Source organism: Stigmatopora nigra, chromosome 2, assembly GCF_051989575.1.
Source record: "Stigmatopora nigra isolate UIUO_SnigA chromosome 2, RoL_Snig_1.1, whole genome shotgun sequence".
NCBI lineage: Eukaryota > Metazoa > Chordata > Actinopteri > Syngnathiformes > Syngnathidae > Stigmatopora > Stigmatopora nigra.
In genome coordinates this window covers 19,408,182-19,433,198 of record NC_135509.1, presented here as the reverse complement: position 1 = coordinate 19,433,198, position 25,017 = coordinate 19,408,182, and the positions used below count along the sequence as shown (strand labels likewise).

Sequence of the window (25,017 nt, the reverse complement as noted above, 5' to 3'; positions counted from 1 at the left end):
TGGCAGTATTAAAGAGGTCCTGCAAATTATGCAAAGTAAGGCCACCTTCGTCAGCTTGGTCACCCTCGTCGTCGGCAGCAGGCTCCTCTTCCTCCTCACTCGCCGACTTGGTCATCTCCTGTAGGTCCTCCTATGTCAGTGGGTCTGAGTGACAGTCGATGAGATTTGTAATCTCATCAGCGATCATGTCTGAGAAGCCTTCGGTCTGCACCAACCGAGCCAGCCTGACAGCCTTATCAACGGCTGAGTACTGAATTTCGTTGGGAGTCAAGCCCTCATAGTCCTCAGTGATTTTCTGTGGCCACAATTTCCTCGAGCTGGATATAAGTGTCTGTTCTTTCATGCCCTTTAGGGCATTCTGAATGTTGGTCCGACATGTGACTATGTTGTAGTCCTTCCAGTAGGACTTCATGCTGAAGGTCTCGTCGGGCTCTTCAATGGAGGAGATGAGACCCTCCATTGTCGCCTTGGTGTAGAGGGCTTTGAAGGCCCTGATTACCCCCTGATCAATGGGCTAGATGAGGGAAGTGGTGTTGGGGGGAAGGAACTCCACCTGCACCCCTTCATGGTGCAAATTAGCTGCATGTCCTCCTGCACAGTCCATGAGTAGAACCACTTTGAAGGGCAGGCCCTTTTTGGCCAGGTAAAGTTTTACCTGCGGAACGAATGAGTTGAAGAACCAGTCGTGTGTGAGGGCCTTGGTGATCCATGCTTTTTTGTTGGACATCCAGTAGACTGGCAGCAAGGCCCTGTTCTTGTTCTTCAACGCGCGAGGATTCAGTGACCTGTAGATCAGGCCGGGCCTCAGCATGAATCCTGCTGCATTGCCACACAAGAGCAGAGTCACTCGATCCTTGTGGACTTTGAAACCTGTCTTCTGGAGTTCATCCTTGAAGAGAAAGGTTCGGGACGGCATCCTTTTCCAGTAGAGTCCAGTTTTTAAACCTTTCAAGCCAGCCCTTGCTGGCAGTGAAAGCCGTACGTGGTTGTCGTGGGTTAGTCTGGCTTGAGGCACCGGGCAGAGGATCACCTTCGTCGACGTCTTCTTCCTCGTCCAGAACGCTGACGTCGTCGTCACCACTCGCATGCACCATGGCGTCGAACAAAGATTTAGCCTTACTACGGATTTAGTTTCCGTCCAGGCTGATTTGCTTCACCCTACAATCCCGGATTCAAATAACCAGTGCATTTTCCATTCGCACCATGACCTTATTTTGGGTGTTCACAACCCTTTTGGCATCTTTCGTGAAAGATGTTGCAGCAGTTTTGCGGATGTTCTTCTCCTTTTTTATGTACCGCACCGTGGATTCATTCAGGCCGCAAAGTCGGGCTACGCTAGCGTAGCTACTTCCTGCTTTCAACTTGTCCAATAAACTCACTTTTTCGGAAATTGTCAACATCTTTCGCTTTTTCTTTGGCACACTAAAAGCACCAAGGGATGGAGAGCGTTTGGGAGGCATCACGAAGGGCTTCACAAAACTTTTGCGCTTCACTTGGCGAGAAGCGTACTGTACAGCACGAGATAAGCGTGGACTGAGAATGGGCATCGGGAGAAGCTTGGGCTTCCGTGGTGAATGGGCCAATGGGGAGTCGAGTACATTCAGTGAGCAATCAGCTTGCACGTTCATGCCCGTGATGCGGCCGTGATGGGGTCGTGTTGCTGCCGTGATCCCCCATGATGCTTTGCTTTCCAGGGTTTTTGGTTAGGAAAATCCCATATCCATTTATTAACAGCAAAGTTGTCTGTGCAGTTTTTGATGTAGGAAAGTACGGTGTCCGTGTAGTCCTGGATATTGTGGTGTTTAAAAAGTTCCCAGTTGGTGCGGGAAAAAACAGTCCTGCAGCTGAGAAAGGGTGTCCTCTGGCCAAGTTTTTATTATCTTTATTTGTGGCCTTGTTAGTCTCCGCAATGGAGTGTCTGCGGCGGTGAGGGACAGGCAGAGATGGTCTGATCCAGCCAGGTGAGGGAGGAAAGTGGCTCTATAAGTATGTTTGATATTAGAATAAACATAGCATAGAATTTTGTCTCTTCTGGTGTGACACTTCACGTACTGGATAATCATAGGCAGAACAGTCTGTAAACACGCTTTGTTGAAGTATCCAGCGACAATAAAGACTCCATCGGGGTGGTAAAGCTGCTGTTTGTTTACAGCCGTTAGCAGGAGGTTAAGTTCCGTGCTAATGTTAGCATCCGGGGGTATATAGGTCGCCATTACTCTGAAGACCGTTAGCTCTCTAGGTAAATAGAAGGGCCTGTACTGTATCGCCGATAGGTCTAAATCCGGGGAGCACGGAGTGTTAATGATCCTACTGTCGCAACACAATTAATTGTGTATGAACACACAAAGTTCCCCTCCTTTGCTTTTCCCTGTTAATTCTTTTGAACGATCGTTTCAAAATAGCATCCGGCTAGCTAGCAATACCGCGGCGTCTGGGATTTGCGGGTCTGGCCACGTTTCCGTGATAAGAATAATGTTGCAGTTCCTGACAATGCTGATTGGTAGCTGTTAGGTTTATCATTATTATATATTTGCTTGTAATATAATCATTATATATGTGCTTGCAATGAAGAACACTTTGCCTTATTTTGTATATTAAACATTACATATATGAACGCTTTGCTTATTAGGAATCTTAGATTCATCATTATTATAAATGTGACATTAATACAAGACGTTTTAATACATCTCTTGCAAAAGAAATGCTTGCTCCAAAGTTAACCAAAACACCTTTGGAGGTAACTTTTTCACACCTGGACTCCTCGAGACTACGGTTCAACAACAAGCTCTATGGAACTTTGGATTTGTTTTTGGAAGCGTGGCTTTTCAAGGGGGTCCGCATCAATTTTCTCTCAGGAAGATTCGACAGATTTACAATAGTTTTGACTCTGAATAATGTTTAGACTTCTGTTATGCATGTTGTTTAAATCTTATGAATATATTAGCAAAGGAGACACCGGGGTCTTCAGAATCATCTGACCGGGGGCGCGTGTGGATGGATTCTCTTCTTGCATGAATAAAAGGATATGATCTCAGATGCCTCCATTATTGAAAGTTGAACTTGGAAGTACTTATTGGTAGCTCTACCAGTCGCAATCAGAAGTTCCAACTCATCCATTTTGTAGGTGATGGATTTGGCGTTGGTCAAAAAGATACTCGAAAGCAGTGCCCGATGTGGTTGCTGCCTTAGATAGGCCCGTCCGGCATCCGGGCTTTTGCTTTCTTTCCCTTCGCCGCCTCCGGCGTACACTGAGTGGGCTGACTATCCACGGAGATCCAAGAGGGCTCGAGATGTCCTCGGGGATATCATAGGTCCGTTGGTAGTCAATTGTTATATCGCATCTCCTTCCGAGAGTAATTAGATCCTGGCGACTGTAGAAAAAGTTTGCTTCGCAGATGTTTAGTAAATAACTAACTACACCAACCTGGAGAGCGTTTAGCCGTTGCAGATCGACTTCTGTCTCCCGTTTCTTTTCTTTTTCATAAGCTTGTTAAAACAAACATGTTTTCTAGTGCACTGTTTTCCACCTCCCACAGAATTTAAGTGCATTGTATTGTCAGAGCCAAAACATATTTCCGCAAATGCAAATTTGTTGTTCAGAGGAGTAAAAGTCATTCATTTTTTGTTGCATATTTTAAAATATCCAAACAGTAACTGACACTGGTGTGTATTTTAAGTAAGGGAGGACATTATGTTATGTGGTGGACAATTTTAAAAATTTGTGTAAAGTTGACATTTACTCAAATTGATCTGAGTTTCATTGGCAGTCACAGTAAAATATTGTTCCAAGGTATTTTCCTCACCAGAAATAAATAGCCACAAAGGAAGGGCAAGATCTTAGGAATACCCAAAGTAAACCCATGCAGGCAAAATCCACACAGGTGGACCAACCCAGGTCCCCACAGTGAGGACAACACGCTACCACACTTTTTGTTGTTGTTGCTGTTTTGTGTTTTTGCTGCTTTTTTCATTGCATTTTAGTATTTCTTAATGCTTCCACATATACTTTGCTTTGTATTTTGCGCTTTTTGCTTAGTTTTTTTGCGACCTTTACAACTTGACTCCGCACGTTGGTTTCTTTGTGCTAGTCCTAGACGTCTTTGGAGCCGTTCAGCCGTCCCTCCGATATCATGAGTCTGGGATCAGCTGTGAGCAGTGGACGATAGTTCCGGGAGAAGAGGCGACGCTCCAGACCGAGCATTCCATCATTGTTATGGGAGCTGTCGGTGCTTGCCGGTCTCCAATGGGAGTTGTGTGCTTCATCCCCTGACAGGCCTCTTCTCTGGGGCTAATTGGGTGACAGGACATCTTAGGAAAATCTAGGCAAGGAAGATGATCAGCTCCAGAATACTGAGGGAATGTGTGGATCATATTGAAAGCATGATTCTGCATATTTAACCTCAGACTCAGTCTGCAGAAGATCCCCACCTTGTGCACTTCCTGAGAGTAGCTCCAGATTTGTACCTAGGTCTACAATGTCTTCTGCATTTGTGTTTGCTACATTCTTGCCACTGCAACCTAAGGGAACTTCCCAAATACGGGATGAAATACATTTCTAATCTAACCTAATCAAACCATTATTCTGCCTCAGTTTAATGCAAAATTACAAATACAAATTAACCCTTAACACGGTATTAAGTGGGAAAAACAGTTAGTTCAATTACCAATTAATTTAAAAATACTTGTACTTTTTCGTTTTTATTGTGTTTAAGAGACAATACTGAGGTCTATGGAACTTACTGCATTCAAAAAAGATAAAATAATTTCGAACATACCCGTGATGATCATTGACATTGTGAAACACAAAAAAAACTGAAATTATAAGAGATAAAGCTGTGCTGCCCGCCTGGGTCATATGACAGCTTTAGAAACCGGTTCAATCGTTTAGCGGGTTTTGCAAACGCAGTATAAATTACAATACAAAGCAAAACGCAATGGTGATAGCCTGTGACCCCAGTTTTTGTCAATGTGGAGTGCAATAATGGTGAAATATTTTCAACAAAAAAATAAACCATTAAAGTCCCACTTTCACAGATTCTAACACCAATTAAGACTCTCAACTATCCGTAACTATAGATTGGAATTGCCCCCAAAAATTATGTAGGAGACATTTCAACTATTTAAAAAAGCAACATCACAAAAGGAGAGGAGACAGCAAGGGCGTATTCTTCAATAGAAGCATGGATTACAACATTGAAAGTGGGAAGATGGATCCCGGAGAACATTAAATTGTACTGCACAAATTAAAACAAGACCTGAAGCACCATACCACGGCACCCGTGACTCAGAAAAGGAGAGTCACCATGCTGGCACGGATGGATCTTGGGCTCAATTAACATATTAACACAATAATACCGGACATCTGATCCTGGATTAAGGACTTTCTGGTGAAACAACCCGAGTATATGACGCTGGGTCGCCACCTCTCATCCACCCACACCCTCAGCACTAGCTCGCCCCAAGGATGTTTGCTGTGTCCACTATTTTTGTCATGATTTCCTCGGGTGCGTAGTGAGAGAGAACCTAGGATGCGGGAGGCAGAAAAAGCAAGGGATTTGGTGGTGGTGCACAATTTAGGATTTTAATGACAAAAATGGTTGGACAAAAGTGACAGATAAAGGAGGAAAAATGCAAAATTACAAAGAGGCAAAATACATGTCTTACTTGAACAGAGACCACACAAAATCCAACACACAAGGTACACAAGGTAATACTCCCACACATTATTACAGAACAATCTTGTTTACATACATCGACACTGGCTGATTACCAAATACACGCAGTTGGTTACTAAAGGAAAGGAAAACCTGGAGGCGAAAAACTCACACAATCACCCAGCCAGCTCACACAAGGAAAACATCAACGCAGACACACACACCTCCACCAGAACACCAAAAACACGGAACAGTAACTCCCCCTTTAGGGACGGATTCCAGATATCCAAAGATCAAACTACAATGCCCTCAAACAAAGGGAGGGTAGCAGGGGACCCGGAGAAGAGCAAACATGCAGTGTGTGGGGAAAAATAAAACAACACCCGAATGTTTAAAACGCGAAAGAAAAAAATCTTCAATTGGGAGGTCCCGGCCAGCCCGCAAAGAAGCGAAGAAGCGGTGAGCTGGACCTCCAGGTGGTCCTCCCGGCCGGCCCACGAAGAAGGGGCAAGCTGACCCGTCAGGCGGTCTCCCCGGCCGAGCCGCGAGGAAGTGGCAAGCTAATCTGTCAAGAAGTCATACAGGCAGTGCCGCTAGGCAGTAGCGGTCCGTCTTGCCCTGGACGGTCCATGGAGAGGTTACAGCGAAGTGGCAGAGCAACTCACTTGAGGGGGGTCGCCGCCCTTTGCCTCGTTGTCGTCATTGTCGCCATCGCCGAGAGGGTCTCACCCCTCCGCCTCGTTGTCGCCAAGAGGGTCTCCGCTCTCGGCATCAAAGTCCTCGTCGAGAGGGTCTCCGCTCTCGGCATCAAAGTCCTCGTCGAGAGGGTCTCCGCTCTTGACCTCAAAGATCTTACCAGGAGGGTCTCTGCCCTCGGCCTGAAAGCCCTCTCCACAGATTGAAAAGGCTGATTGGGCACTGTCAATTGCCCCTAAGTATGAATGTGAGCATGAATGGTTGTCCATCTCCTCGTGCGCTGCCATCGGCTGGCCACCAATTCAGGATGTCCCTCGACCCAAGTGAGGATCAAGCGTTTCAGAAAAGAAATTTAAACCAAGTGTGTATTTGTCTGCTTGTATACATATCAACCTGTTGAGTGTCCCTTCTGTTAAATAAGTCAAATATTTTTTACCTTTTGCGTAAACTTTGTTTATAAAAGGGGGATTTCGTTACCTGTTGCAACTGTTTTTTGGAGGGGGCAAAATGTTTCGAATAACTGGCCCACAATCATATTCAAACTCACAAAAAAGCCACCCTCACTTGAAGTAGCTGCTTGAACAGTGGAGGAAGGAAACATTGTCTCTGCAGGCGAGGGGATTCAAGTAATAGTGGCATTGATGTCACTGTTGTTGTTACATCAGAGGAACTGCATGTGGTGCTTGAAAGCAAATCAACTTCAACCCACATAAAATGTTTTCGCTTGCACTGCTCAAATGTTGCCATGACGACAACTGCAGCTACCCCATCTTTTGTAATAAAGCAGTATGCAATGATTTTATATACTAAAGCTCTTCAAATCTTAACAGCAAAACAAGTGATCAGTTAAAATAACTCATGTATGAAGCCACCCTTCAAATGAACACAAGAAAATAATTGGCTTACCGTCACTTAACATCATAATTTAAATGCAGCACAATTCAGAATTGTATTATTCATCTTCTGTTTGCACAGGAGACACAATTGTCCCAGAACCAAATACAATCCAATAGTGAGGAGTGGAGGTGGAGAAAACTGGAGCATTGAAATACGAAATCATGTACTTTCTTATGCCCACAGATAAACCCAAGAAGGAAGATGAGGATGATTCATCTTCATTAGCCACAGATTCCAGCTCCTCAATGTTTGATCACTGGGGTCACCACCTGGGCCCAGGGAGTCGAAAGGTTGCCATCAAAAAGTTTCGGTATTTTGGTTATAACAGCTACCTCAGTGACAGGCTCTCCATCACACGGCCCATCCCGGATTTTCGCCCTGACGGGTCAGTCAGTCACATCGCTGACTGCTGCCTAAATGGGTGGTATCTACTCTTAAAGCGTGTGATATAGTCTAATCCCTCTCTTTTATGTCTCAGATGTAAGAACATGTGGTATTCTTCTGACCTTCCTGAACTGAGTATCATCTTCATCTTTGTCAATGAGGCCTTGTCTGTGTTGCTACGCTCTGTGAACACTGCCATCCAGAGAACTCCATCACATATACTCAAGGAAATAATACTAGTGGACGACCACAGCACCAATAGTAAGGATGATTAGGATTTCTCCCTACTTTTTATCTTGATTTAAGACTGATAACATCATATACATTGTCGGGTGATAGATTGCACCTAAGAATAAGTCGGACCACCCAGTTAATTCATTCATTCATTCATTCATCTTCCATACCGCCAATCCTCGAAAGCCCACACCAAAGTCAGGCGAGTGAACCTCTACACCACAAGGCGGCCCAGCCAGTGAATACACAATGAAAAATAATAATAATAAAAAAATGAATATATATGACATATATGAATATATATATATATATATATATATATATATATATATATATATATATATATATATATATATATATATATATATATATATATATATATATATATATATATATATATATATATATATATATATATATATATATATATATATATATATATATATATATATATATATATATATATATATATATATATATATATATATATATATATATATATATATAAAAATCTAAAATTTTAATGGCTGAACAGATGGGACCCGAAGCCTAGCAGTACAACCAAAATACATTAATACAAAGAGTGTATTGCGATGTCAACAACAATGATGACATTTTCTTTCGGTATTTGTTTTCTCCATGCCATAGCCACAAGTAATGTTACAACTGATCATTGTTAAGGTTTTAGTCATGGAAATTGAGTCTTTTATATTTTTATTAGCTACACTGAAACAGCGTAACCTTTTTCCCCAGTGGAACTCAAAGAGCACCTTCAAAGTTTTGTAGATGAGATGAATGATCAACATGGACCTGAGTTCATCAAAGTGGTCCATCACCAGAAACAGGAAGGACTTATCAGATCCAGAGTGAGTGGGTGGAGGGTTGCTTCAGCAGCCGTGGTTGCTTTTTTTGACGCACATGTGGAATTTAATACTGGGTGGTGAGTTTGACTTTACTTCTTTTAAATGTGTAAAAAAAAAAAAAGTATCCAAGTATTTTTTGTTTGGACTTATATTTTCCCCATAGGACAATATTTGCAACAAAAAATCACAAATGTAATTGACCTCCATTTGAATTTCTATTAGGAAACTCGATTACGTTTATCACGCCCCACAGAAATGTCTGTTTAACTTCAGGAACAACTTTTTAAAATTTTAGCATTCCCTCTGGAAAGATGTCGCCAATCAGGGTGATCCTAAAATTCCTAGATTGCTAAATGGATATGAAGAGAGTCATCCAAGCAATGTTGCTCAAAGGGTTTGGATCTGCATCATGAGCATGGACTGGAGTTTTACCAGTAGATTTTTGCAATTCAGGACAACTGGCAGCCCCTGCTCCAATGCTGTTGTGCTACAACGACTCTGTAAAGAATATATCAATCCTGCACTCCATCGAACAATATTTACAGACTCAGTTAAACTCATCAATAAGCTGGGGCAGTTTCTCAGATTTGAAATCATGTCCCATTCAAAAAGCACAATGCAATGACTGGCTGACAAGAGTACTCTGCTAACTATGGCATTGTCCAACTCATGACCGGACATTTCGTCAACGGACACTTTGTCGCCGGACGCTTCGACCCCAGACAGTTCATCGAACGGACATATCGTCGCTGAACATTTCGTCGACGGACAATTCATCGCCGGACTCGCAAACGATTGTTTTTTTTTTTTTTTTTTAAGGCAATAAATACAATTATTTCATTAAAATAAATAAAATTATTTCATTAAAAATGTTATTAAAAAGAAGACAAAGGGAATTCATGTTGCACCCTGCATTTTCATAATATTCTTTATTAAAGAAAATAATACAGCAAAAACTTCAAGCTCCACAACACAAATACATTAACATTTGGGCGTGTGCAAGTACTAAATAAGCTCGTCTCTTAACACACTACGCACGAAACCGTTCCTACGTTGAGCGCTCCACGTTTGGAAAGACCGCAAAAAGAATCAATGTGACATTTGAGTTGTTATGTCACGTCAATTCTTTTTGGGGTCTTTCCAACACTACGCTGAACCTATTCCAGCTTTGTTTGGATTTTGAATCATCCATGAAAATGCCTCCTAAGTGTCAATGAGCCCAAAAAAGAATAAGACATGATGACATTGTCAGGGGAAATTGACGTTTCTATGCTAAAGGCGTAGCATGCCATTTCGGCATAAATGAATCTACCACAAAAGAAGTGATCCTTTGGAAGACGGCCTCAATGTCCTTTTCCAAGGACAGTCACCAAGTGGTAACCCCCATGTATAAAAAGATAACCAGCATTATAAGGGATTTACACTTCATATATGTCCACGAAGCTGACATGATGAGACATCCGCAGGAGATAAAGAAGTGAACATTTGGAAAAAAATAGACTTCATAATACTATATCTCACTCTACTTTATGCATGCTTGTCCCTGTTGTGCATATGATCGGAATAACACTTTTTGTGGTATGAAAGTGAAGGTTTATTTTTTCAAAAATTTTGGAGCCAAAGTGTCCATCAATTCTGAAATGACCTTTCTACATGATTAAAAGCCGATAGGTGGAAGAGTTAGAAAAACACATAATTATAAATAAGTGCGACTGGCCCAATCTTTGATTTGAACCTAAGCTTTTTCACTGTAGGGCAGCTGTGCTCACTTGAGAATTTTGCTATTTTCACTTAGGTCACATCTGTCTGTATTACACATTTAAAATAGTCCTGTGGTTCTTCTGTCTAGACTGACCCTGACAAACCCATTGGACATTTCTGTCACCACTGAGGGGTTTTCTTTTATTAACAGAAAGGCAGGAGGTATTTGGAACCCACGTATACCAGGTTCCTTTAAAACTCTTAAACGCTTGTAGTTGAAAATGAGAAATGTTTGTCCACCTTTGGAACATTCTTTAAAAAAAATATATATATATATTATATTGGCTTCTGATGTTTCATCTGTATTCTTATGTTTCATTAAAAGAGGGTCAAGTTTACAATATTTAAGTGAATTAAACTTTTCTGAATTAAAGTTTCAAACATCTAGCTAAGTCTGTGGTTGGCCTTCCACAGGTCAGAGCCAGTTCTTCAGCGGATAAAAGAAAAGCGGACTCGTGTGGTGTCACCCTCTTTTGACAACATTAAATATGACACATTTGAAATGGAAGAGTACCCGCTGTCTGCTCAAGGCTTCGACTGGGAGCTATGGTGTCGGTACCTCAACCCACCCAAATCTTGGTGGACAATGCATAATCACACAGTACCTATCAGGTAAAGACATGGAGAATTATTTTTTCCAACCGTTTAACTCCCATCCAAGGTTTTGTCGTTGAACAATTTTATGATGTAATTATTTGCTCCTTTTTTAAAATTATTTATTGATTAAGGAATCATAGAGGTACTTTGATTCTTCACCACTTCGCAGCTTCAACATTCCCGGCTTCAGTACATCATATTTTTTATATCTTAAGTTTTTTTTTAAATGCCAAAATCCACACTGAAACTCACAACGAAAGTCAGGGCTAAAGATTCCATCGTTGATCCAATGCCTCTTGAATCGGATGAATAGGACTTGGACTAAAGCTCCAATTGAACATGTTTTTGTCTGATTAGAATTATCTAAATCAAGCGTAAAGTAATTATTTTTACTATGAGTGCAGTACTTAAACTATTGACGATTTGTTTATTTATAGATTATATTTAGATATTAATACATTACAGTCCTTTTGTAAGCCTATATAACCAATATTTCATAAATACACTGTATAGAAAACAAAAACATGTCGTATACAGTGTTCCCTCGGTTATCGCGGTTAATGGGGACCGGGACCACCCGCGATTAGTGAATTTCCGCGAAGTAGGGATGCCCCTTCAAAAATGCTTAATTTGAATTTCGTGTTCCCTCGGTTATCGCGGTTAATGGGGACCGGGACCACCCGCGGTAAGTGAATTTCCGCGAAGTAGGGATGCCCCTTCAAAAATGCTTAATTTGAATTTAATTTAATTTTTTTTTTATTTTTTTTTTTTTTAAACAAATGAAATTGGTGGTGCTACTCCACAAAGTGTTTCCGAGTAAAAAATAAATAAATAATTTAAAAAGTCACATCCGGACAAGGAAGTTCTAAAATATTGCACAATCTAAGATATTGCACATTTTATTGCACACCCCGAAGTTATTGCACAGAAGGGATTGTGTGTCGTGCCAGTTCGAGTTCAGAGCCATAAGGGCTAATGGAAAGTAAATATCTTACATTTACGAGCCTTGGGTTTACAAAAAAAAACTCATTTGCCTTAACTCGTTTGTCACTTGGTCAAAATAGTCTTGAAGAAAATATTCAAGTTAAAACAGCAGAATAGAATTACCAGGTTCTTCATTTCCGTGTATGTGTCCAGTTCACCTAGTTGATCCCCTTGTTATACAGAAAGAGGATTATTGCCAGTGTTCGTGTTGTTCCAATTTTCTACAGAACGTGTATTAGCATTTTCTGATAAAACAATTAAATTTCTTGGGGGAAACCCTAAAAACACTGAGCACCACAGTAATGAAACAAAATGGAAGAGGAATTGTACGCGAAAAGCCCATCTCTTCATTACATCATTCGGTAGTGGTTTTGTAGTATTCTCGCCAACAGCGGAATGGGATTTAAACTTTTTTGACTGACTCAGATTTGATGAGAAATATGTCAAGAAGTTATTTCATTTCATTTGATTGATAATTTTTGATTGATTACCCTTTTCTCCTTTTAGGAGTCCTGCTCTGATTGGATGCTTTGTGGTTGACAGGAAGTACTTTGAGGAAATTGGCTTATTAGATGAAGGAATGGACATTTATGGAGGGGAGAATGTGGAACTGAGTATCAGGGTGAGTTCATACACTTTAAAAAGCATCCATTCTTTGGCCAGCATTAAGAAAAAATGTGCCTCTAAGAACCAAGAAATGTCCTTTAAAAACTAAAAACAGCCTAGACTTAAAAGGAGGTCATCAGCATACACAATCAGGTATTCTGGAACATTTTCAGCATGCCGATTAAAGTCCCACTGTCACTATTTTTTTTACACACTAAAAATTACCATGTTTACCATGTCAGCACATTCCAATAATTGTTAAGGCTGATGGAATATCTTGAATATCAGCCTTGATACCAGCATAATTACATACACATAAGTACATACATACACATATATACATACACATATATACATACATACACATATATACATACATGCACATATATACATACATACACGTATATACATACATGCACATATATACATACATACACGTATATACATACATACACATATATATATACATACACGTATATACATACATACACATATATACATATATACCAAGATGCGATTGTATGGCAAGAAGTTCAGGGTGTAGTATCTTGTCTCCAAAAATGAGCTTCAGGATATGACCTTGTCCCTAATAAAAATAATTGGATGAACAGATGTATCGAGAATGCTAAGATACGCAGACAATATATTTATTTTGTGGGATTGATTTTCTGCAGGCCACGGGCCTCGCGTTGCTCTATTGTTTGTTCAGCAATGGGTCCATTTGTTACAAAGTGTGGGAGGGAAGGCCCAGTTGCAAATATTTATTGCACACAAACAGAAAAGGCTTTTTTTTAGCAATTCACCACAGGTTTATCTTGTTGAGGATGAAAATGGAACTTTAGACTCCACGTCTACCATATCAAAAGGATTGCAAATTGTTTTGTGGCTATACATACATGCATTTGTGCTTATTAATACACTTATATGAATTATGACTTTCTTACTAATTTTAAATAATGATAATGTTATTTCTAGCAATGTATACATTATTGTATCTTAGTGATTGAAACTAATTTATCTCTCTCTCTCTATCTCTTTCTCTCGCTTTCATCAAGGTATGGCTGTGTGGTGGAAGCATTGAGGTTCTTCCCTGCTCTAGGATTGCACACATCGAAAGAGCTCACAAGCCTTACACACAAAACCTGACAGCCCTTGTGCGTCGTAATGCTTTAAGAGTGGCAGAGGTCTGGATGGACGAATATAAAAATCATGTCTACATGGCTTGGAATATTCCATTTCGGGTACGGAGAGAACATTCATTCAACTCTGCTTACCCTTGTCAGGGCCGTGAGTCGTTTGAGGCTATTCCATCTGATAAAAGGTGGGCTACACCCTAATCTGAGTGCCCGCCAGTTGTCGGGCACGCATAGAGACAGACAACCATTCACACTCACACCTCTACTGAGCGGAAATCGATGTTACTCAGCCTGCACCAAAGTCAGAATAAGAACCAATGCACCATCAGGTGTACCCCAAAGAAAGCAACATTTATCAATGACAGATAATATCTTTGTGTAGTTAAATTGGTTGGTAGCAATGAGACAACTAGCAAAAGAAAAATCTGGTGCCATGGAACATGTGCTAGTAAAAGGGAGCAGCTTTAAATTAAGCTTAATCACCAAAATGATCTCAAACAATGTGCTGATATTCAGTTACTATTATTTAATACTAATGTTATTTTCCCTCATGAGAAATAATGGGCTTCTTCACACCAGATCATTTTCACCATTAAGTAAGAAATTTGATTCCAGACTGCTAATCATTTCAGATGAGAAAACCTGGCTGGCCAAGGCAGCCTACTTACTTCTCTCATTTAAGTGTTTCTTGTTGTTTGAACATATTATCCAAAGCGTTGTTTATGATTTACATTAATTAGGGAAATAAATTCTCTGCTCAGTTAGACAGATTATATTGATACAAATTCTTAAGAAAACACTGAGCTTGGTGGTCAGATGGAACACTACATAATGTCTTAAATTTCACAGGAGACCTTCAAAAGATAACCAACTGACAAACCTCTTTAATCTGATTCATTCATTCATTTTCTGCACCGCTTTATCCTCACAAGGATCATGGGGGGGATGCTGGAGCTTATCCCAGCTGACTTAGGGTCAGTGGCGGGGGACACTCTAAACCGCTGGCCAGTGGTTTGCAGGGCACAAGCAGATGGAGAATCAGTTGCAATCACATCTATACCTAGGGGAAATTTTAGAGCAAGGGTGTCAAACTTGGGTTGGTTCGCGGGCCGCATTGACGTCAACTCGGTTTCATGTGGGCCGGACCATTTTAGATATATTATTATTATTTTTTTTTTATGAATTGATTAAAAGAACTGGATCAAAAGCCTTGATTATTCCGTTTTTTTCATAAATCTAAAATAATGTTTATTTTAGACTTTTTATATATATGTTTAGATTTTACAAAATGATTTTTGAACTAAAAACACGGAAAAAATTGATTAAAAAATAACAATTATTGATTTAAAAGGGGGAAAATCAGGAAATGTAATATACGTTTATACTCTTCATTTTAATTTGATCCTAAAACAGAAAGTCGGCACTTATGATTTACTTTCTTGGGCCGCACAAAATGATGCGGCTGGCCAGATTTGGCCCCCGAGCCACCACTTTGATACCTGTGCTTTAGAGTGACCAATCAGCCTACCATGCATGTCTTTGGAATGCGTGAGGAAACTGGAGAAAACCCACGCAGGCCCAGAGAGAACATGAAAACTCCACACAGGTGGACCGAACTGGATTTGAACCCAGGACCCAGAGCTGTGAGGCTGACGCGCAAGAATCTGTGACAATATTTTCAAAATAACTAGCTTTCTTTTGACGATGCAGACTTTTTGTATCTAAGTAGCTAATTTCAGTCACAATATTTTATTCATTTTTCACATAAGATTTATTTTTCTACTGTTGAAAGGTATTTTTCCCTGTTCAAAAAAATGTGGTTTAAACAGCAAATTCTACAACATAGAGGAAAATGATGTGTAATTGAATTGATGTTTTTGTTATTTTGATAGAACTCCGGAATCAATATTGGGGACATGACTGAGAGAAAGGCCCTGCGAACCAGACTCAAGTGCCAACCATTCAGCTGGTTCCTTGCCAATATCTACCCGGAGCTGCGATCGTACAACAACACAGTTGCTTATGGGGTGGTGAGATTCATTTTATATTCAGTTACTTATTTTATTCATTTTTACTATTATTACTACTTAAACTGGACTGTGGAATCTGAATACCGTATTTTCTGCACTATAAGGCGCACCTAAAAGCCTCCATTTTTTTCAAAAGCCTTAAAAGCCTAATATATGGACCAATATCAAAATTGTTATCATGATAAAATAAAAAATCAGTCGATATCAGACGATAGGGTAAATCATCCTCTACAGGTCTCGCAACTACAGTAAGCAGCCTGCAGCATTTTCCCCCATGTGCGGTTCATGCTGGGATATGTAGTATTTTTTGTCAATACGCCCAGTATGACGGCGAGCACACTAATTTGGTGCTCGCATCATTCTGGGGGGATTGACAAAAGAACTCCAACCACTAGATTGGCGTCAACAGAGCATTCCAAACTAGACTGCTAACTATATATATTATAAATGGATCAATATTGATCTGCAACAGGTCTCGCAACTAGTGTAAGCAGCTGGAGACTCCATTTTCCCCTGTGCGTGGTGCATACTGGGATATATAGTTATTTTGTCAATTCACCGGTGATGACGGCGAGCACACTAATTTGGCGTTCGCCGTCATTCCGAGTAGATTGAGACAAGAATTCCAGCCGCTAGATTGCCATCAACAGAGTATTCAAAGCTAGACCCTGAACCATATCTTATATACGTATGGATCAATATTGAGCCACAACAGCTCTCGCAACTACGGCAAGCAGCCCACGACTCTATTTGCGGTGCGCGCTGAATGCTGAGATATATAAAACGATGATTCATTTTGGTTGAGCTCGATCTAGTACAATAATTCTATGTTCACCGTTATTCCCGGTGGAAGTCTGAGCTGTAGTCTGAGTTTCGAGGAAGGCAGGAATTACTGACACGATTAATCCGTATGTTGTACCCCTGAATTTACGGGGTAGTTGTATTTGCCTTTAAAAGACGGGTGAAATAATCAGACAGGTCCTTTGTTGTTTTTCAAGCCAACTTTAGTTATATCAAAGCAATTCACACAAAACATAATATACAATAACACCCGAATATATACATAGTAACATATTAACAACTCGTTATAACCCAAAACAATGTACTTGTTGCATAAACGATTATAAATTATGAGTATTGAAACTTGTTACCTTTTGTTCCGGCCGTCATATAATGCATACTATCATGCTACCGTTATAACGGCAGCCAAAGGTAGCTTGCTGTAAACAATACACCCGAGACTCGCACATTCACGCACACACATAAAAAAAAGTAAACAACCATCACTAAGCATTACGTTCTTTCTCACATGCTAACTATTGTCTTTTGCAAATCCCACACTCATTCGATCTTCAAAACAAAGCAACATACCTTAAAAAGACGGGTGAAATAATCAGACAGGTCCTTTGTTGTTTTTCAAGCCAACTTAGTGAAATGTCTGACTAGCCCGCTTTTATTCTATACACAGGTCTATGACCATTACGTAATCGCTGAGTATTTCGCGCGTACCCATTACGTCATAGCTGCGTGTTTCGTGCACGCTTCGCGCGTCAAATCTGCGTACTTTGCGCACGCTTCGCGCGTCATAGCTGTGTGAGTCCAATTTTTATCATAACTTCTGCACTCATTTATAACTTCACTTACTTCACCCTGTCACACGTACATGTTGGATGTCGCATTCGCTCACCTGTTCAACATGAGTTATACTATTGTTGTGTCACACATTTGAGAAAATAAAAAAAACCTTTGGTTTATTCATTTTGGGAGTGAATTGAGTTGTCAGAAAGCTGATTTATAATCTATTGATAGATTTTGGCAGGTGGATGCATAAAGTAACCCCAGCCTCTACTGTAGACCCGTATAATGAGGTGCGGCTTATAATGCGGTGCGCCTTATAATGCGGTGCGCCTTATAATGCGGTGCGGCTCATATATGGAAATATTTTAAAATGAACCATTCATTGTGGGTGCGTCTTATTATGCAGTGGGCCTTGATTATGGAAAAAAATAAAATGAACCATTCATTGGGGGAGCGCCTTATACTCCGTTGCACCTTATTGTGCGGAAAATACGGTAATTTGCTATAGTCTACATTCTGTAAGAAAAACACGATGAGGATGATCGGAGTATCATGGACATAGATTTTGAAAATGTTTTGTGTGAGATGTATCAAAATATTACTGTGTTGACTTCTAGCTTTAATTCAAACAGTCTCACATAAATAGGGCATTGAGCACTTGGGAATTGCAGCTATTTCATGCAAAATGATGTGCCTTCATTTAATGGGTCTCAAGAGCAAATGCTTTGGTCTTGTACAACGCTAATTGCTCAGGTGTAGTGCACTTGCATGCGACTTCAACACCAATAAGGACTCCAAGTCTGATATTAAATAAAATAACTAGGTTATATAGCACAGCAAATCTGATTAGCACATCTCCATAAAAGTTAAAATTGTAGATAGCTAACCATTCTTCTAGCCACCGGGTAGTGTAGTGGCTCACTCGCCTGACTTCGGTGTGAGCAAGTGTGAGATCGATTCCCGTTAGGTAGCGGTATGACTGTGAGAGCAGTTGGTATGTCTGTTTCTCTGAGTGCTCGTTGGCTGACTAGAGACCAGTCTAGGGTGCTTATAAGATGCATTTGTTGGACAAATATGATGACTGAATCAAGAGTATGGCTTATATGCGCATAAAAAGAAAACATGCACGAAACTGCAAGGTGACAAAGACAAAAAACCATATCACCATAACCAGCACTTTACCGCAAGACAATGCGGCCGATAAAGTCATTTACTTCAAAATAGAGATAAGGTTAACAGATAAAATGCTATACACAATTTATTTTGACGTCCATGAATGTAATCATAACTTTCAAAAAAAGGGGAAAAACGTGGAAAAACCTATGAAAAAACTCACTTGTGCTTGTCCCTCCTTGCCCAGGGGCATTGCCATATTACCTAGGGGCGCTGCCGTCTTACCTAGTTAAACATGCTCTGACTTGCCAGATGCGACTAGCCTTGATTTTTAAATAAAACAAAATTACACTTTGATTTTTTTTCATTTTATTTCTTGGTGGAAAATGACAACTAATGCAGTAATATAAACCATAATTTTTTTTAGATATTTCGACATTACAAGCAATTTGGCCGCCACGACATCCTAAACTTCTGGTAAGAAAATTGTAATTGATTAAAAACCATCAGGTTCTCATCAATATTTCTTTTTTAAAATTGAATAATTTGATATTTTGCATTTATAAAGTCAGGCATATAAACTCCCATATGATATCGACCTTAATAATGTCTTTTGATTCATACAGTATCCCAGAAATAGCACGTGCGATGATCTTAAGATTTTCTCTTCAAAGTAACTCCCTATTAAAATCATGACTATGGAGGTGAAAATTAGAAAAAGAAAAAGAAAGCTTTTTGTAATTATACATGTACAAAGAGATTTAAAACATTGACGTAGAGTGCACACATGTATAAGTACTCACAATAACTTATACAGTCTTCCCTCGGTTATCGCGGTCAATGGGGACCGGGACCACCCGCGATAGGTGAATTTCCGCGAAGTAGGGATCCCCCTTCAAAAATGCTTAATTTGAATGTAATCCCCCCCCATATACAGTACACCATATAGAATACGGGTAGAGAGAGTGAAATTCATGTTATAACAAAAAAACTGTAAAATATGTTGTCTCAATGTAATATTTGTATTTTTATGTATTTTTTTTCCCAAAAAAACGTGAAGCTCTGAGTCCGCGGTGGCTGAACCGCGAAGTAGCGAGGGAACACTGTATACAATAAAAATGTGGTGAGGTAAAAAAAAGTGACTACAGTGGTTAGCAGCATGTTACTGAGTTTTAAAGCATGTATCAAAGTACAAGTGTATCAAAATTTGCTGTGCTAAGACTGGAGTAAAAATCTGAGACCATTCCTTATTGATAAGTATCTGTCAGTGTTATGCATATTACGTATAGTGCAGTGACAGTACTTAACTAAGTCTGGATTAGGTTCGTGGTGCAAAAGGCGCTTTGAGTGTGGTGATGGCTCTTATGAAGAAACTGTCCGGGTCTGTTTTAGCTGGTCTCGTCTCTGGCCCCTGCCATGGGGGCAGGTTGAAGAGGTGGAAGATAGGATGTGTATTGTGCTTTATGATAGTCTTTGCCCTTCCTAGGCACCAGGAATTGTAGATGGTGGACAGGGGAGTTAGGGAAGAGCTGATGATCTGATGCTGATGAGTTGTGATGAAGACTCTGCAGGTTGATGTTGAGTTGCTCCTTCCTGAGTACTTCCAAGGAATGGAGCCTCTGCTGCACCTTCTTGAAGAGTACTGTAGTGTTTGCTGCGCAAGTGAAGTCAGCAGAAACATGGACCCAAGGCTAAACTCGCCCCACACATTTGACGTTAATATACAGGGGTATAGGAGCGGCGTTTGGAAACGCTCGACGTGAAGTTCTTGAGAGCGCACCACTCGCTGAGTCTACGCAACTCATCTCTGTAGGCCGTCTCGTTCCCCTTTGTGATCTTTTTGTTCTAAAAGTTAGTTCTTGAGAGCGCACCACTCGGTGAGTCTACGCAACTCATCTCTGTAGGCCGTCTCGTTCCCCTTTGTGATCTTTTTGTTCTAAAAGTTAGGTTTCACCATGTGCTAGCATTATCCACCTTCCATATTAAACAATATTTCACTCTTGTCTATAAAGACTGATAGAGAAGAGAAGTTTTCAGGCATATTAATTTTTATCACAATGTTTGAAAGATTGGTCAAAAGGCAAATGAGTTCATTTTTATGTTTTATGGCAGAGGTCTTTCTGCTATTTAGCAACATTTACAATATGTCGTTTTAAAAAGTGGGTACAGATAAGGGATTAAGTCTAATACCCATCTGTCAATGAGCCAAAAGGAACTGTGGGTAAATGGGCACATTTTCAGTCATAAAGAAATCCTTTAATAAGCCAGACGTGCGAGTATTTTTAATTGCAATGTTTTTGTCCATATGTTTCCCTTCAGATGTTTGACAAACCATTATAACATTGCAGAGTAGCAATTTTTAGATGTTTTTTATAAGAGAGTGGCTCTTATCTTTTATTCATCTCTGCTTTGTTCTTTTTCACTCCTCCTGAATTTTTCCAGTTGAAAAATAGTCTGAGAAATGACTTGTGTTTGGACCAAGGACAAAACACTGACAACATTCCAATCATGTATCTTTGTCATGGCATAACAGCACAGGTTAGTGAACTGTCATCTCACTCCAATTCCCATTCACATCAGTGTTGGTATGTTTCATACTGTAGCTTTTGTTTTCACATGGTATTTTTTAAATCACTGCCTTTGTGTGGTCTCTTAAATTAAACTACAGTGTTCCCTCGCTTATCGTGGTTAATGGGGACCGGGACCACCCGCGATAAGTGCATTTCCGCGAAATAGGGATTCCCTTTCCAAAATGCTTAATTTGAATTTAATTCCAATTTTTTTTTTTTTACCCCCCTGTATACAGTACACCATATAGAATACGGGTAGAGAGAGTGAAATTCATGTTATAACAAAAACTGTAAAATATGCTGTTTCAATGTAATATTTGTATTTTTTTTTTCCCAAAAAAATCTGCGAAACTCTGCGTCCGCGTTAACTGAAGCGCGAAGTAGCGGGGGAACACAGTATTTGAGTTACCGCCACAGTTGCTCCCCTCTTTTTCCCTGTGATTCAGTCAATCTCCCTTTACACAGCCGCTCGCTCAAATGACGTGATGGCAACAGTGGCTATTTTTTGAAACCAAAAAAATGATATTCACCACAACAGAAATTTCAATGAAGAGTGAATATATTGAGAACAATTGAGTAACTGTTGTCGATCAGTCCTGTTTTTTAATGTTGTGCTGGCTACTATAATATGTTGTCAAGTGTTTCTGTTTCCATGTAGAATGTGTACTACACTAGTTCCCAGCAGCTTCGTCTGGGAGTGCTCAGTCCAACTATCGATGATGATGACAACAAGTGTTTGGTGGATGTAAATAGCAAACCTAGATTGCTGGAATGTGCCTACGCAGCCACCAAGCACATGAAGTTAACCTGGATTTTCACTCCGGTAACGACAACTTTCATTCAATTAAAATATCTGATGTTCACAAAATCCATTTCTGTTCAAAATGTATTCTTATTATTCTGCTTCTATGCTTCTTAAAGTTTTTTGTATGCACTTTTTTTTAGCTTTGTCTGCCACTTATTTACCAGATATTAGTACAGTGTTTTCTTTTGGGGATAATTCTAATTGAAAAAGGATATTATCCAAATATTCAAATGTTGCACATTGCTGTGACACTGTGGCAGATAAAAGGACTGTTAAATCTTTGGCAAGACCTCGCGGCGAGGTAACTGGGGACAGGACCCAAACACGGGGAAGCAGGCAAGGACGAGGGAAGTAATGCTCTTACCAAAACTTTAGTAACTTAGAAAATATCTTAGAAAATAACAATGACTTATAAATCAAATCACAAAACCCAAACCTGACTAGGGAAAACACGGGGAATCGAGTAACGAGGTAATGCAGACATATGGCAATGAAATGACGATCCTACAAATGACAACAATGGGTGGGTTTTTAATAGACTGACATGGGTTGACGAGACAATTAGGAACACCTGGGAAACACACGAGGGAGCAGGCAGAAAATACTCCAGTGGCGGAGAAACAACAGCTGAACACAATGGGCAATCACTCAGACAGGACACCAGGGTGAAAAAAGCATAAAATCAAGCAGCTCTAACAAGGACAATGCCAGATCTATCTGGGATTTAGTACCTGTTAACCATATCTGCTCTTAAACCTACAAACCTTTTTCCCTACCGCCCCAAATATAAGACGACCCCCTCTCTTTCAAAGTCTTTGAAAAAATACTTTTTGAACACCAAATTCTATTTTTCTACACAAAATAATGACAGTACTTCCGAAACTATATTGATTAAAACAATATATTTGAGAGAAATAACATGTTATTTTGCCTATTTCAAATTATTTTCGCTATCGAAGCTAATGCTGAAAGTCGAGCCTATCCTTTCCATGGACATCCTTCAACAATGAGACCAGGCAGGCAGGGAAGATTTGAAAAGAAATAAGCTCAAGTGGTACAGTGGTCAACTAGCATGTGAGAGGCAGTGGAACTGATACCCACAATCACTACGAGAAACCTAAGGTTGTTCCCTTGGTCAAAGCACCAAGTTTGTTTTGTTTTAAATTTATATTTCTGAAAAGTGTCGAAGGCAGCATCATTTTGCAGGAATTGAGTAAGCCCATTGTATACAAATTTTAAGTATTGTGAGCAGAGTAAAAAACATAAGTAAACTACCACTCATGCTTCTTTAGTGTTGGTAGGTCCTTTTCTAACATAGTGTTATGTTGTCAAGTACCAAACTTGACCAGGTCTCTTTCTAACCTAATGTTATGTTTTTGAGGATCAAACTTCACCCATGCAAACTGGCACAGAAAGACATTACAACTAATATACAATGAGGATGGAATTCAAACCCATGCGTGTAGAACAAAATTGATTAGCAGTCCATCACTTTAGCCTCTCGGTCACCTCAACGCCTATGTGCTGAGGTATGTTGGAATCAATATGAGTGACTATTTGCCCCCAAATCCATAGAATATAATACATTTTTGTGGTGCCAGGAATGGGCAACATGAGGGAATTTAGCTTAAGTGGTAGTTGAGTGAAGCGGGGTGCTTGAGCCTATCCCAGCAGATTCTGTACAATGACAAACTGAACCCTACACTCTTGACTAGACTAAACCTTACCAGTCCTTGGGCAAGTATGATTCTTATTTCTGAAAACATTCAAACATTCAAAGACACAATGTTTTGCAAGAGTTATGTTGCACCAATTAGTGCCCATTGTTGTTATGGTGGGCAGATTGGACCAGAGTCAATACCTTTTTTAAAGTTAGCTCCCATGCTTAACAACATCTTGAATGTATCCAAGAATTTGTACTACCGTATTTTCACACCTATAAAATGCACCGCACAAAAGGTCAGGGTCATACAAAGAAAAATATTTTGTGCACCCACAAGGCTTACCGACTGATTGGGCGCATCGACCATTTAAGGAAAAAAACAGACTTTTAAGTGCGCCCTATAGGTGTGAAAATATGATATTTTCTTTGCACGTCAGAGCTAGCACCCTTGATCCTCACATTCCCCAATATATGAGTGTTTACTTGTGCTAAAATGCCATGGAATCTATGGGAGTGACATATTGCCCGCAAATCCGTAGAATATAATTTATGTGGTGCCAGGAATAGTCAGCAGTAGGGGAATTAGCTCAAGTGGTAGAACGCTTCCTAGGCATGTGAGAGGCAGTGGGATTGATGTCCACATTCTCCAACCAACTCCTTCTAGTCATCCCTTGGATGAGTTAACAAGCATAGATTCTATGAAAAGTTCATTTTAAATATGTTGTCTAAATTTATCATTCATTCATTTTTAACACTGTGTAGTACCCCTGAATTCGGCAATTTATTTGCCTTTAAAACACAAGGGGAAATAACCAGACTGATCAGTTTTTGTTATCTTCAAGCCAACTTTTACTGAAAATAATAATCAATTCACAAAAAAACCTAATACACAATAACACCCATATATATACACATATAAATATATTAACAACCCGTTATAACCCAAAACAATGTACTTGTTGCATAAACGGTCATAACTTATGACTATTGTAACTTGTATTACCTTTTGTTTTCCAACTTAACAAAGTCCTCAGCTAGTTAGCAGGGCAAACAAAGGAATCTCAATAGCATAGCTTAGCTCCCTTTGCTACTACCGTCATACACACATACACATCACAATGCTAACGCTAATGGAGGCCGAGGGTACGTTGCTAATGCTATTACATGTACTCTACTCGAGGCTCGTGAAATCTCAATAGCATAGCTTCCTTTGCTACGGCCGTCATATACTGCACACTCATGCTAACGCTATAATGGTGGCCGAAGGTAGCTTGCTAAAGGCTATACATGTCCTCCATCCGAGACTCGCTCATTCACGCCCACACATAAAAAGTAAAGAAACCTTACTAAACATTATGTTCTTTCTCACATGCTAACTATTGTCTCTTGCAAACCCCACACTCAATCGGTCTCTACAACAAAACAACATACCTTTAAAACACGGAG

General features: G+C 39.9%; 1 protein-coding gene across 3 annotated transcripts in view; it reads left to right on the top strand.

The window, feature by feature from the left end:
- Positions 1-25,017, top strand: part of LOC144184916 (polypeptide N-acetylgalactosaminyltransferase 18-like) — a 58,158-nt gene that overhangs the window by 24,260 nt on the left and 8,881 nt on the right. The window contains exons 2-10 of one of the 3 annotated variants that reach the window (XM_077710441.1): positions 7,431-7,632; positions 7,726-7,892; positions 8,619-8,805; positions 10,904-11,101; positions 12,614-12,692; positions 13,732-13,917; positions 15,705-15,842; positions 20,976-21,071; positions 21,762-21,926. In XM_077710441.1, the coding sequence (XP_077566567.1) occupies positions 7,431-7,632; positions 7,726-7,892; positions 8,619-8,805; positions 10,904-11,101; positions 12,614-12,692; positions 13,732-13,917; positions 15,705-15,842; positions 20,976-21,071; positions 21,762-21,926 (1,418 nt within the window). Of the gene's footprint in view, positions 1-7,430; positions 7,633-7,725; positions 7,893-8,618; positions 8,806-10,903; positions 11,102-12,577; positions 12,693-13,731; positions 13,918-15,704; positions 15,843-20,975; positions 21,072-21,742; positions 21,927-25,017 lie in introns of those variants that run through there. The other 2 variants (XM_077710440.1, XM_077710442.1) reach the window with 2 other exon arrangements.